A 14,334-nucleotide genomic window follows, 5' to 3' on the forward strand; every position below is an offset into this window, starting at 1 on the left:
TCAGCCCAAGAGCATCTCAGCACCTCACGTGTGCCTCTCATGGACGGCCCAGGGCGGCGGGCCTGCTATCCTCACTCCCTGCTGGCCCCGGTGCACCCCTGGCCGGCCCCCAGTGCTGGTGGAGGGCGGCAGATCCCGTCACCTGCACAGACTCAGCCACCTGTGTGGAACCAGGCACATGTGGGGCCTCGGTGCAAGCCGACCAGGTGCGAGGGATCAAGGGTGTCCCTTCACCCTCTGACCTGGTCTCTTCCTATCAGAGGCAGCAGGCAGGCAACCGGTGCGGTCCCCTCCTCCATCCTGGGGTGGGCATGGCTGGCATGTTGGGGGCGGTGCTCAGTGAGGACAGGGTGGGGACTCCGGTGGGGGGAAGGAAGCCCGAGCCTCCAAACCCTAGCGTGCTCCCTGGATGGCTGGAGAAGAGGATGAGGGCTGCCCAGTGGCCCTGCTCTGCGCCCTCAGATAAGAACCGGGAAGGCTGGAGAAACCCAGGATGCAGGGCTTCTCTGGGACGCGGCGCCGTGTCCCCAGACGAGGTCCCGGGGGGCCACCTGCAGATAGTCGGCGGGCAGCCCGGCCCCCACGTCGGGGCTAGCTCCGCGGGTAAGGCACAGGGTCCCGCAGGCCGCCTGTCGCAGGCGATCGGGGTCACACTGGTGGGTGGCCCGGGTACGGGCTGCCGTGGAATTTCAAGGTGTCAGCGGAACTGAGCGCCCGCGGGGCGATTCTCCGGCTGTTGGGTGAGGACGGTGGACAGGAGACTTCCCGGGCTTGCGCGTGGACCCTGGGGGGCGTCAGGCTGCCCAGTGTCATAGGTCCCGGGGGCCGTTGCTGCGCAGTGCCGTCGCCCTGGCAACCGGCGCTGCGGAGGGGGCGGGGTCGCGGGGACCCCCATCGCCGTCAGGCGGGCGCAGGCGGCTGGGAGCGCGGGGCGGGGCCTCAGGCCGGGGGTGGGGCGCGCGCGCGGGCTGGGGGCGCAGCTGAGCGCAGAGGAGCGCGGCCTCGGCCCCGCGCACCTACGGGCTCCGCGGAGCCGGCCCGGGCGCGGCGCAGCATCTGGCCGGCGGCGGGTAAGTGAGGGCAGGGCGCGCGGGCAGGGCGCGCGGGCTGGGGCTCCCGGTGAACCCCGACTCTCCGGCCGCAAGGGCGGCGGGATGCAGGGGCGGCGCTGCAGGGGTGAGGCCTGGCGGGGGAGCGGGCGGTGGGGTCAGAGGAGCGGAGACGCAGCTGCGGGAGCGGCCCAACCCCTTCACCGCCCTCTGTCCGATCGGGCTGGGGCCGGGGGAGGGCGGCCCTTTTCTCTCCCCCTGCCACCGCTTGTGGGCACTGAGGGACGGTTGGGGCTGGAGGGCGTGTGAGGTGCCGGGGAGGAGGCGGGCAGTGAAGGGCCCGGAGGCTCCGGAGTCTGTGAGGTCCGGGCAGTGGGGCGTGCAGGAGGCACCGGGCCGGGCCCGGGCCGGCCAGGGCAGCGGGGCCAGTCCCCAGGGAGAGGCCCGGCAGGGTGTGGGGGAGGGGTGGCCAGGCCCTGGCGCTGGCTGCCTGGGGCAGGGGCCGGGGCTCCCTCTGTGACGGGGTCTGTCCCGGCACCCTCAGCCCTCCGCGCATGTTTGATGAGTGAGTGAGCCGTGTATGGGTGGGGAGGAAGGGGTTAGTGGTGCCGCGGCTGTTTGGCTAGTTGGCCAAGGGCTGGGATGAAGGAAATTCCCAGGCCGCTGCTGCAGCCACAGGAGGCCCAGGTGTGTGTGTGTGTGGCGGGGCGGGGGGCTTCGTGGGTCAAGCGTGTCCACCCAGTGGCGGCGGACACGGGGTGTGTGTGTGAGGGGGGAGCAGCAGCTCACGGAAGTGTGGAGGCAGGGGCATAATAGGCCGATGACCCTCCCGAGGCACCTACTACTCGACGCGGCCGAGCTCAGAGTGGTTGGGGGCCCTGGATGTGGCGGCAGGGGCTCCTGGGAGGTGGGTGCTGGGTGGGGCAGCGCTGCAGTGAGGGCAGGGGTGGAGGTGCCGACTTGGAAGGGGACCTCCTTCCCCAGGCAGTGGGGGCTGCGGTATCACCAGGGGCAGGCTGGGCACTGGCTCCACAGTCACACGTGACATTAAATTCTATGTCCTTGTCTGGACAGGGCAGTAAACAGAGCCCTGGGGCCAGGGGTGCTGTGGGAGGGGCAGGAGGGATGGGGAGACTGGCTGGGAGTGAACCTGCAAGTGACTTTCGGGTGGGTGAGGGCGCAGGGCCTCCATCGTCCCCCAGGTGCGAACGGGCACAGGTGTGGGGACCCGCAGCCTGCGGCGGAACTCTGACCAGCACAGCCATGACAACCAGTGCCAGGGGTGTGAGAGGGGTGCAGGGGGCCGTGGAAGCCAAAGCAGGCCCAGGTGGGCGTTAGCGGAGGGAAGCCTTCCTGAGATTGCCCCCAAGGGCAGGGGGGAGGGAGTGGCAGGGGGCCACCCCTTCATGGTGAGCAGGGCGGCGTGGGTGAGCTGGCGCCGGGGCTGGGGGAATGTACACGGCAGGAGACGCAGCCAGCGCAGTAGGCAGCCACGATGGGAGCAGGGCAGAGACTGGTCCACACGCCCTGTGAACGGTGGACCGGAGGGGAGACTGAGTCTGCCGAGGCAGGGAGGGAAGATGCAGGGGCTGCGAGGCAGGGGTTGGGAAACACGGAGAGGCTTTTGGGATGGAATCCGCAGGCCCTGGATGACTCTCAGTCCTGGATCGGGAAACCTGTCCAGAGCTCCGGCTCCTCCGGCCTTCCCTGAGCGCGCAGAGCGGAGAGCGCAGGCCCGCCTCCCGCCCAGCGCGGCGCCGGGAGCGAGGACGCCCGAGCTCCCGCGGGAACGGCCACGGGACGGAACCCCGGGCCTGCGGCGTGGGCCCAGCAGGGACAAACCTCCGGGTCCCCGGGGACGCGCGCGCGGCGGGGAGAAGCCACTTCCGTTCCATTTCCTCCCCGGCGGTGGCGGGAACGAGGTCTCGGGTCTCAGGTGGGGCTGCGGCGCCCCCTGGAGGCCCCGCTCTGGCTCGCGGCCCCCCGTGCGCACATCGGCGCGTGCGTGCAGCCGAGGCCCGGGGCCCCGAGTGGGGACAGCGCCCCTCGCGGGAAGCACGTCGCCGGGGTGGGAGAGGCCGCCCCCTCCGCATCCTGACTCTGTCTGCTCTGATCTCCTCAGATTCTGAGCTCGCCAGCCGGGAGCAGCGGCGCCCTCGGGGCGGCTGGACAGGCCCCGCGCCATGCCCGAGGGCTGAGCGCCGCCGCCGCCGCCGCCGCCGCCGCCGCCGCCGCCGCCGCCGCCGCCGCCGCCGGGCCTCGTCCCGCCTAGCGTGGGGCTGCGCGCGCCCAGGTCGGGGCCCCGGCGGCCGACCATGGTGCTGCCGCCCCCGGACCGGCGCCACGTGTGCCTGACCACGCTGGTGATCATGGGCAGCATGGCGGTCATGGACGCGTACCTGGTGGAGCAGAACCAGGGCCCGCGCAAGATCGGCGTGTGCATCATCGTGTTGGTGGGCGACGTGTGCTTCCTGCTGGTGTTGCGCTACGTGGCCGTGTGGGTAGGCGCCGAGGTGCGCACGGCCAAGCGCGGCTACGCCATGATTCTCTGGTTCCTCTACATCTTCGTGCTGGAGATCAAGCTCTACTTCATCTTCCAGAACTACAAGGCGGCGCGGCGCGGCGCGGCCGACCCGCTGGCGCGCAAGGCGCTGACGCTGCTGCTGTCGGTGTGCGTGCCCGGCCTCTTCCTGCTGCTCGTGGCGCTCGACCGCATGGAGTACGTGCGCACCTTCCGGAAGCGCGAGGACCTGCGCGGCCGCCTCTTCTGGGTGGCGCTGGACCTGCTGGACCTGTTGGACATGCAGGCCAACCTGTGGGAGCCGCCGCGCACCGCGCTGCCGCTCTGGGCCGAGGGCCTCACCTTCTTCTACTGCTACATGCTGCTGCTGGTTCTGCCGTGCGTGGCGCTCAGTGAGGTCAGCATGCAGGGCGAGCACATCGCGCCGCAGAAGATGATGCTCTATCCGGTGCTCAGCCTCGCCACCGTCAACGTGGTGGCTGTGCTGGCGCGCGCCGCCAACATGGCTCTCTTCCGCGACAGCCGCGTCTCGGCCATCTTCGTGGGCAAGAACGTGGTGGCGCTCGCCACCAAGGCCTGCACCTTTCTGGAGTACCGCCGTCAGGTGCGCGACTTCCCACCACCCGCGCTGGCTCTGGAGCTGCAGCCCCCAGCCCCCCAGCGCAACTCGGTGCCGCCGCACGCGCCGCTGCACGGCCAGCCGGGCCGCCCCCACGGGCCCTCACCCACGCGAGACGCCCTGGACACGTGACAGGGGCCGCCCGAGGGCGCTGAGACGCGTGGCTGCAGGCGCACGGTTTGCATGGGATGGGGTGGGGGCGGGCTCCCAACGGGGCTAGGTGCGGAGAGTGCCCGAACCCAGGGGGGTGGGGGGCGACCCCCGGCCGCTTCTTCATCTCAGGAATCCTTCGGACCACGGACCTCAGCCCCTGCTCGGCCAGTCCGCCCAGCGTGGGCGCCCGTGTGTACGGCCTGAGCCAGAGCGGGAAGGGTCCCACCTCCGCCTGCTGGGGGCCTGGGTGGGAAGGGAGGACAGAGTGGGCGGAGGTCTGTTCCCCTGGGGTCCCTGGGTGGGGGCCTCTGGCTCAGAGTTTGGGACTAAGGAGGCCTCTGTCATTTTAAAGACTCTTGTTTACAGTTTTGTATGGAACGTGGCACTGCTCTGCCTGTTTGATGTGTCCAGTCTCTTGATAGCTGCGGAGGGGCGCCTGAGGGGCGGGGTGTGAGCGAGTGGCGGCGGGCGGCTGGGCCGGTCCACTTCTGTCCTGTCCCGGTCTCTCTGGGCAGTCAGACGGGGACGGCAGGGAGGACCCGTGGGAGAGTGGGTCTGAGGGGCCCTAGGGTCCCGCCCCCTCCCCCGACGGTCTGTTTTGGGCCCCTGCCTCTTCCGGGAGGAGCCCCTTGCTGGCCCTTGGGTCTCCGCCTAGCGGTGGGGCCGTTGCTGTGGGGTTGCCTTGGCTGTGGGGCCCTGTGTCCCGGTGTCAGAGGCGGGAACTTGGCGCACTCCCAGGGCAGAGAAGGCGGCTCTGGGCTCACGGAGCCCCAGGCTCACCCGTCCTCCTGGGCGTCAGCGCTGGTCCGCGCCTCCTACCTCTGCCTCCACTGGCCTCCATGGCCCTGCGGCGCCCGGCACACTGGTCCTGACTTGGTTTAATGGGCCATGTGCACTGCCCCCCGACTTTGAGGGTCTCCGAATGAGGCCCAGGCCGGCACCCACCGTTTTCATGACCGGGGCTGTTGTCTGGCTCGTGGCCCGAGGTGTCTGCCCTCTGGGTTTGCCTTGGGAACAAGATGGGGACGTCCCAGCCTGCCCTTCCCTGGCTTCTGAGGTGGTCTGTGATGGCCAGAAGTGACAGCAGCGCCACCCAGCTGCTCCCTGTCTGTCATCGCCTCACTCACCAGCTCACAGCTCCTGTCATCTCAAAAACAGCTTCCCAATTCGGGAAGGAGAGGGCGGGGACTCCTCCTTGCGGCTTCCCCTGTTGGTAGGGAAGTCCCTCTCAGAAGCCCCCCACCTGGGCCCCTCAGGGGCCCTGGGCCAGAACTGGTTCCATGACGGCCGTGTTCTGAGGGCCAGCCTCGGGGGTGGGGTACTTGCCTCGCTGGGTCTGGGGTCTGACAGCCCGGGATGCCAGTGGAAGACGAGGCCCCTGGGTTTGAGGCCGAGGGCCTTGCCCTCTTCCCCGGAGTGAGGGGCCTCCGCGTCCCCCTTGCTCCTCCTGGAGTGGGGCTCAGACGCACCTCACCTGCTGTGGTGGGGCTCAGACGCACCTCACCTGCTGTGGTGGGGCTCAGATGCACCTCACCTGCTGTGGTGGCACCAGGCAGAGTCTGCCCTGCACGACGCAGCTCGGCCCCTCAAGACGAAAACACATTCGAACTCCTGACCCGTCTTCTTCCGTTCCAAAGCACGTTCACTTTTTCTGTAGGAAAATAGCTTCATCATAGTAAAAACCCAACTTGGCAAAATCGAACTCCCTCATGTTAAGTAATAGCTAAACTTCACATTATCCGATTCATTTTTTTTTTTTTTTTTTTTTTTGCGGTACGCGGGCCTCTCACTGTTGTGGCCTCTCCCGTTGTGGAGCACAGGCTCCGGACGCGCAGGCTCAGCGGCCACGGCTCACAGGCCCAGCCGCTCTGCGGCATGTGGGATCTTCCCGGACCAGGGCACGAACCCGCGTCCCCTGCATCGGCAGGTGGACTCCCAACCACTGCACCACCAGGGAAGCCCTATCCGATTCATGTTGTCCAGTAACGTGGTGGAGACCCAGTTAGTGATAAGCCCAGAACAGAAGCCACCACCGTCATCGCCCCTGTTAGGATGGCTGCCACGTCATCTGCTCTCTGGGGACCCTTTTGCCGATGGCCCAGGTGGAGGAGGGATGGGACACTGCAGTGTTGCACGGCCTCTCATGGCTGAAGCGTGAGTGGCTTAATCTGTGGCAAAAACAAGGTAACTGCCAGTTCACCGGAGAAAGACCAAGGAGAAGACCCGTCAGTCAGAGGGTCTGAGGCTGGGCGCTGCCCGAGGGCTTCAGACTGGCGGTGGGCACTCACGTGTGTCAGCTGCGTCAGTATGCAGGGCGCCCGGGGCGGACTTCTCCCAGGGAGACAGCTGGAGGTGGGGTCGCACCAGGGGGCTGAGAGCAGAACGGCAGCGGTTCGGAGCGAGTGTGTTGGTCTGGGTTCTGTGGAGAGACAGAGCCAGTGGGAGAGATACGGAACAGAAGAGACCCTTTATGAGGGGTTGGCTCACGCAACCGTGGAGGCCGAGCGGGCCCATGACCTGCCAGCTGCGGGCTGGGGACCAGGAGGACGGCGCTGTCGTTCAGTCTGAGTCCGAAGGGCCACGGAGCAGGAGCGCGGATGTCTGAGGGCAGGAGAGGATGGACGTCCCAGCTCAGGCAGGGGCGAACCCACCTCCCGTCCCCCCTCCCCGCTCCTCTCCAGGCCTCCAGGATTGGGTGAGGACCGCTGCACGGGGAAGGCCATCTGCTTACACCCTCACCGACACACCCAGAAATAGCCTCACATGCTGCCTGGGCTCTTGTGGCCCAGCCTGCTCGACACGTCAAATTAAGTGTCACAGGTGGGGGCGAGGCTTGGACAGCCGAGGGGTAGGAGGAATGGCAGAGAGGGGGCTGGGGGGATGGGGAGGGAGGTCAAGACAGGTGAGGAAGATGCCTGCTGGGTTTGCAGGCAGGGCATTGCCGTGGACGCCCAGTGGCTGCCCCGTGGCTGCCCCGCGGCCACTCCTTCATGGTGACCAGACCAGAATTTGCTTGGGGGTCGCCCTGTGCCTATTATCCCAGTGGTCATCGTGGAATCGACTCCTTCCTCACTGGTGCTGGCTCACGGAGGAAGGCCTGCTGACCTGACTGTGGACTCGTCTATGTCCCCCCAGGGAGGCACGAAACTGGAGAGGAGGGTGATTAGATGACATGGATGTTCGTGTCACTCCCACGTGAGTCTGGAAGGTTGTCCAGGCTGCTGGTCCATCCCAGCCCATTGGGGACCCACGTCCCTCCCATCTCCCGCCTCCTCTGTGAGCTCTGATGCTCCGTCCAGGTTCTCAGCCGAAGCACAGACGGCGCTGAAGACCTCGAAAGGGGACGCTTGTAGGATCTCTTTGCGTGGTTCTCAGAAGCTGGCACAAGACACCTGGCTCACACCCCACTGTCCTGAATTTGGACATGTGGGTCCACAGGGAAAGGGTGCCCGGGTGTCCAGATGAAATTCTTCTGCTGTGAAGGAACGGGGGCCACTTATATCTCCAAAAGAGCAGCACCTTTGAACTTCACTAGGTTTTTTCAGTATTTTTTTCCCTCTAAGGTATCTGTCCTCACTCACGTTCTCACTAGCAGAACATGAGCGTTGCGGCTTCTCCACCCCTGACGCAGGTGGTAGCGTTAGTCTCGCCCACGTGATGGGGCTGGGATAGCGAGTTACCTTCACGTTTCCTTGATTATTCACGAGGTTGATCATCTTCTCACACCTCCGTGGAACATTCGCGGTCCCTCTTCCGTGAATTTTGCATATTCTGTTTTTCTATCCGATTGTCTTTCTCTTATTAGTTCGGAGGCATCCTGTGTAGATTCTGGTCACAGTCTTCTCTTTTTGGCCACACCGTGTGGCCTGTGGGATCTTCTCTGACCAGAGATCGAACCCTGGAAGCGCCGAGTCTTAACCAATGGACTACCAGGGAAGACCCACAGTCTTCTTCTTAAATGGACAACAAGTGCAGAGAACGGGAGGGATCATCACCTTTGGTTCATGATATGCTCCCTTCACTGGTCCACGCTGGATGTCGTTATTTACAGTCAGTTCTTTAATTTGTTACTTTAAATCATGGAGGCACCTGCAAACCCACCACCCAAACCAAAGCTGAAATCTCGACAATGACTGCATTTCACCGAGGGCCCCCACCTGTCCCTGCCGCGTTCACGGGAGGCACCTTCACCCTGAGACCTGGGAGCGCCTTTCCTTTGTTTCCATTTTGTGCAGTTTTATCAAATCAATATGCATTTCTGAATGCATATTTTGGTTTCAGTTGTTTTTAATGTTATGGAAAGGGTGTCATGCTATATATATTCTTCTGTGGAGATACGTTTCCCTCCATGTTTTACTAAGATTTATCCATACTTTTGCGTGTCTGCTAATTCATTCTGTGCCAGTGAAGGACCCTTACATGAATGTTCCACGCTGTCCCATCCCGTCCCCATCGATGGATATTTGGATTTTCCAGGTTGCTGCCACCGTGAGCCGTGCTGCTGTGACTGCTCCTGTGTGTGCATCTCTCATATGTGCCAAGGAGTTTCCCTGGGGTATGTACTAAGGAATAAAACTGCTGGGACACAGGTAAGGGGCTGTAAACCTTCTCCAGGTGATGCCACATGGTTTTCCGACAGGGCTGAGCCGAGTGAGCCCTGCAGCATCTCCCACGCTTGGTGCTTTTGCATCCAGCGTGGCTGTTCACGTTTTTACATCAGCCTGATCCCTGCTTCTTTGTCTGCGATCTTTGCTTTTTCTCTGCAAGTTTGTAGAGTGGTCTTTGATAGTCTTGAATCCCCTGCGACGTGTCCAAGTGTGGAGTCCTGCATCTCACCCTCATCTTCCTAAGTCCTGGGAACCGAGGGGAGGTGTCAGGTTTGGGAAAGCCATTGCCACTGACTCTGCTGGCTGAACCATCTATTGGTTTTGGGCGTAGATGGTTTGTTGGAACCTCACAGGCAATTGTGTCACTTTCCTGCACTTCTGTCACCTTTGCCGTGCACATTTTCATGCTAACTTGGTAACAGGTTTGGTTTTCCTGGTTCCTTTGTTACCGTGTTTCTCTTTATCACTAGTCATCCTTTTTGACTTAGTTCCATTCTGCCTGATAGAATTGTGCCACCAGCTTTGCTTTGGTTTGTGTTTTTATGGTGTATGTTTTCCCACCCTTTATTCTCAAACCCTCTGCTGTGGACTGAATGTCTGTGCCCCACCCACCCACCGCAACCGCCCAAATCCACTTGTTGAAGCCCTGCCCCAGTGGGATTGTATTTGGAGGTGGGGCCGTTGGGAGTTGATTAAGGTTAGAAGAGGTCATGAGGGTGGGGTCCTATGATGGGATTAGTGCCCTGATAAGAGGGAGGGACCATGGCTCTCCCCACCACGTGAGGACACAGCGGCCGTCTGCAAGCCAGGAAGAGGGTCCTCGTCAGGACCTGGCCGCGCTGGCACCTTGATCTGGGACTTGCAGCCTCCAGGACTGGGAGATGTAAATGTCTGCTGTGTGAAGCCCCCAGTCTGTGCTGCTTTGTCATAGTGACCCCGAGCTGACTAAGACACTCGGCACAGTTTTGTTTCAAAAGTGGACTTTGTTGTTTACGTGCTATGTGGAAATCTCTGCTTGAAAAGATGAGCTTAATCCATATCCATTTACTGTGAATTCTGTTCTATTTGGACCTCTTTCTACCATCTCATTTTATGTGTTTGTCATCTTTTTTTTTTTTTTAAACCCTCTCTCCTCTCCATCCCTGGTCTTTTAGATCAGTCACATTTTCCACCATACTTTTTATCCTCTGCAGGTTTGGCAAGTAGAATTAAAAAAAATTCTTTTGTAATTCACCATTGAATGTTTTTTAGGGGTAATACATTTTATTCACTGACTTTAAAATTGTGGTAAAATATACATAACATAAAATTGACCATTGTTAACCTTTTTTAGGTGAACAACTTGGTGGCATTAAGTACACTCGTATGGTTGTGAGACCATCAACACCTTCCATCCCCAGAACTGTTCTCATCTTGTAAAACTGAAACTCTGTCCCCATTAAACAGTCCCTCCCACCCCCTCCCCCAGCCCCGGGCTCCCACCATCCTTTCTGTTTCTGTGAATTTGACCCTTCTAGGGAACTCGTATGAGTGGAATCACACGGGATTTGTCCTTTTGTGACTGGTTTGTTTCATTCAATGCCCTCCAGGTTCATCCACGTTGAGGCCTGTGTCAGGATTTCCATCCTTTTTAAGGCTGAGTAATATTCCATCTTATTAATGGACATTGCACTATAGAACGTTCTGTGCACTTAACTTGAAATTTTTCTTTCTTTTTTTAAAAATATGTTACTGGAGTATAGTTGATTTACAATGTTGTGTTAGTTTCAGGTGTACAGCAAGGTGATTCATATATATATATATATATATATATATATATATATATATATATCTCCATTCTTTTTCAGATTCTTTTCCCATCTAGGTTATTACAGAATATTGAGTAGAGTTCCCCGTGCTATACAGTAGGCCCTTATTAGTTATCTATTTTATACAGAGGAGTGTGTATATGTCCATCCCAATCTCCTAATTTATCACTTCCCCCACGTTTCCCCTTTGGTAACCGTAGTTTGATTTTGAGGTCTGTGAGTCTGTTTCTGTTTTGTAAATAAGTTCATTTTTATTAGATTCTACATGTAAGCGCTGTCATTTGATATTTCTGTTTCTCTGTCTGACTTACTTCACTCAGTATGATCATCTCCAGGTCCATCCATGTTGCTGCAAATGGCACTGTTTTGCTCTTTTTTATGGCTGTGTGATACTCCATCGTATGAACAGACTGAGCACTATTGCATGTTCTGTGCACTTAACTTGAACTTGTTCTAGCAGGTTTACAGTAAGTGTCTCCGTCCTTCCCTGTGGAGCATCAAGATGTTAGCCTCTAATTCCCCTTGGACCCCTCTCCCCTCGACTACTTGTTGTCTAGACTTTGGGTTTACTTTTTTTTTTTTTTTTTTTTCTGCAGTACACGGGCCTCTCACTGTTGTGGCCTCTCCCGTCGCGGAGCACAGACTCCGGACGTGCAGGCTCAGCGGCCATGGCTCACAGGCCCAGCCGCTCTGCGGCATATGGGATCCTCCCGGACCGGGGCACGAACCCGTGTCCCCTGCATCGGCAGGCGGACTCCCAACCACTGCGCCACCAGGGAAGCCCTGGGTTTACTTTTAAAATGCAAAATGCCGTGTTCTTTCACTGTGAGTTGCTAATTAATTTTATCCACCGGGTCCACCTGGCCTCCTGAGGAAGAACGTTCTGAGGTTCCTCCCCGGGCTGCCAGCCATCCTGGGGCCACATCCCCACGCCGGCCGAGCATCCCTGCTGGAAAGAAGGCCCCTTCTTCACACTTCTCCTCCTGCTGGAATGTGCACGTTGTGGCGGGTTGGAGAGCCGTGGGGTCACCTGCACCCACCCGCCCACCCGCCACATGTCTGACTTGGTCGGTGGAGGGCGGTGTGAACTCTGCTCGCCATGGGCTCTGCTCACGTGAGCCATGCCAGTGACTTTTCCTTGTGGTCACACAGCTGAATTTTGTCATAGTGGACCCGAAACGGGTTTGGAGCGGAAGTTCTCTTAGCCCTCGTGTGTCTAGACATGTGTCTTCTTGCTCCATTTAAGTGACACTTCGTGGCAGTTAAGTCTGCCGGGTCCCGTGTCACTGGCCTTCCTGTACTAACAGGCTGGAAATGGACGTCTCCAAGCCCCACCCGCTTAGCCGTGTGACAGTTCTGGCCAAAAGGATGAAGGTGGATGTCGCTTCCCAAGTTCAGAAGTGACTCAAAGTGGTTTCTTGACCTTGCACATCTGGGCCAGATATCCTCTGCTGTCTGTCCCCTGGTCCTCCGCTCTTGGACGTGCCCCCCATCCTGCCGCCCCCAGGTACTGAGTGTTTCTGGTGCTGCAGTGGAAGGTGGGCTGCTGTGTGTTTCCCCTGCTGCTGACTTAGATTTCAGCTTTGACTGGATCACCGGGTCTCCGCCGTTTCAGATCTTGGCTGTGGCGCTCCAAGCCGGGCGACCTGGGCACCTGACTTCTGTTTCCTGGTCTGTAAGCTGGGGTCCTGCGAGGATCAAACCGGGTGACCCTGTAACCCACCCAGGACAGGGCCTGGCGCGTGGAAGCAGCCGGGTAGGTGTTTGCCTTCCTTGTCCGTATTCTTATTCTAATGGGATTTTGGGAGAGTACGTTTGTAAGTGCACAGGATCAATCCTTTATGTTTCACTTGGAAGTCTCAAAAAAAAGCTCCACCTTTCATTAAATTGAAAAGAAATATTGCAGCTGAAATAATAAATACACTGTGGACGGGACGGAGCATAGAAGTGTACGTGATAACACTTGCTTTGGCTAAACCTGGGTGGAGAAACCAGATCTCTTGACGAAATTTGGTTCTGCAGGATCTCCCTAGGGAAAGTTGTTCTTGACAATCATCATGGCCGGGAAAGGACACTCAGTGACAGAAGACACAGTGGTGATGTTTCATCCAGTTGAACCTTGGCCCGTGAATCAAGCCTTCACTGTAAAATTTATGTGGAAAAGATTCTTTATTCACTTTTTATGGAATGAGGCAGAAAACGGAGGACGTCGGGAATGGTTTGCCCACAGCGGAGCTCGGGGACTTTCCACCCGCCTCACGGCTGTTCGCCCCAGGAAACGTGTTCTTCCCGGGGGTTGATGGGCCTCGGTGCTCACACGGTGCTGAAAGCTCACGAGTGCCTTGCAGGCCGACTGCAGGTTGTTGCAGGAGACTGCTGGTTCCCCACCCGAGGGGTCGCACACCTGCGCTGGGCTGTGGCCTGCAGGAGACACTCTGCAGCGCGGGGCGTGAGGGCTCGGCTGCGCGCGCGGGTGCATCGCGGGTCCCTGTGTCTGTGGCGCTGAGGATGGGCCGACTTTCACTTCCTAGGAGGAGAGGCTGTGCACCTGCGGGGAGACGGGTGTCATGCCTATGGATGGCAGCGTGGGTGCAGGGGAGAGCAGGGCGGGTGGGGCTGTGTCAGGGCCTCCCCAGCAAGTGACGTCACGCTAGGACTTGATCATGAGCAGGATTGGCTGCGGGGAGAGGAGGGACGTTTATCCTGGCAGGTGGGATGCCCCCAAAGCTCACCTGCCCCAGAGCCCACCTGGCTGGGGTGGGGCTGGCAGGTCGTGCAGTGGCGCAGGATGGCCACCAGGGGGAGCCCGAGCCCGAGCCCTAGCCCTGCCCGGCGGCCTCTCCCGCTCGCACGGAGAGCCCCGCCAGAAGGTGTGTGTCCAGGTGGAGGGACGCCCGCTGGCCTCTGCAGGAACGCATCACAACATCACTTAGCACCGAAAAGATTTCAAGGAATTCTAACGCGTGCGTCCAGCATGGAGGAACTCTGTAAGGGCACGTTTCAGTCTCAAAGTGATATTGTGGGATTAGCTCTATGAGGTTTAGGCGTCAAACTGCTCACTGAACCCAGCTTCTGAGAGATAGGTCTGAAGAGGGACCAGCTTTGGGATTGATCCAGGTAATCACAGTTTTAAGTTTAATGTGTTAGGACAGCTGACACACCTGCCGTGTCCACACATGCCAACACAGGTGCCCAGGCACAGGGCCCGGCTCCCCACAGCGCAGGGCCCCCAGGTGTGCCTGGCGCCCGGTGTGACCCTTCCTGTATGGTTGTTCCAAGGACCCCAAAGCTCACCTGCGCCGCAAGGACGTGGGGCGAGGATGGGGTCCAGGATGCACACGCTCTCTGGGCCCCAGGGTGAACCCCGACACCCTCCTCCAGGTGTTGCTGGCCATGCCCTCTGCCCCCTGCCCTCTGCCCCTGCCCGCCCAGGGGCCCCAGGTCTGGGCAGAGCCTCCTGCTGGCCGAGTGCATGCTTTGCTGCTGGCGGCCACACAGGGGCAGCAGAGCTCAGCGTGTTCAGGGACCGGATGTCCAGCTCACGGGGCCGCCCTGGGCCCTGAGGCCAGGAGTGGCC

General features: G+C 60.1%; 1 protein-coding gene across 2 annotated transcripts; it reads left to right on the forward strand.

Annotated features, from left to right (window-relative positions):
• The first annotated feature begins 3,359 nt into the window (after positions 1-3,359).
• On the forward strand, positions 3,360-10,746 carry TMEM121 (transmembrane protein 121). 2 transcript variants are annotated; one of them, XM_049705874.1, is made up of 2 exons: positions 3,360-4,174; positions 8,819-10,746. In XM_049705874.1, exons 1-2 carry the CDS (start codon positions 3,365-3,367, stop codon positions 8,906-8,908), a joined length of 900 nt encoding a protein of 299 aa, XP_049561831.1. In that variant the 5' UTR covers positions 3,360-3,364; the 3' UTR covers positions 8,909-10,746. The 2 variants fall into 2 exon arrangements, with proteins under 2 accessions (XP_049561831.1, XP_004262515.1); XM_004262467.3 differs by lacking the exon at positions 8,819-10,746 and having other exon boundaries at positions 3,360-4,739.
• Positions 10,747-14,334: the final 3,588 nt, after the last annotated feature.

Source organism: Orcinus orca, chromosome 2 (genome assembly GCF_937001465.1).
Source record: "Orcinus orca chromosome 2, mOrcOrc1.1, whole genome shotgun sequence".
Classification (NCBI taxonomy): domain Eukaryota; kingdom Metazoa; phylum Chordata; class Mammalia; order Artiodactyla; family Delphinidae; genus Orcinus; species Orcinus orca.

What these genes read in the sequence shown, in the direction of transcription:
- TMEM121 (XM_004262467.3), top strand. Translation starts at nt 3,365, where the DNA reads ATGGTGCTGCCGCCCCCGGACCGGCGCCACGTGTGCCTGACCACGCTG.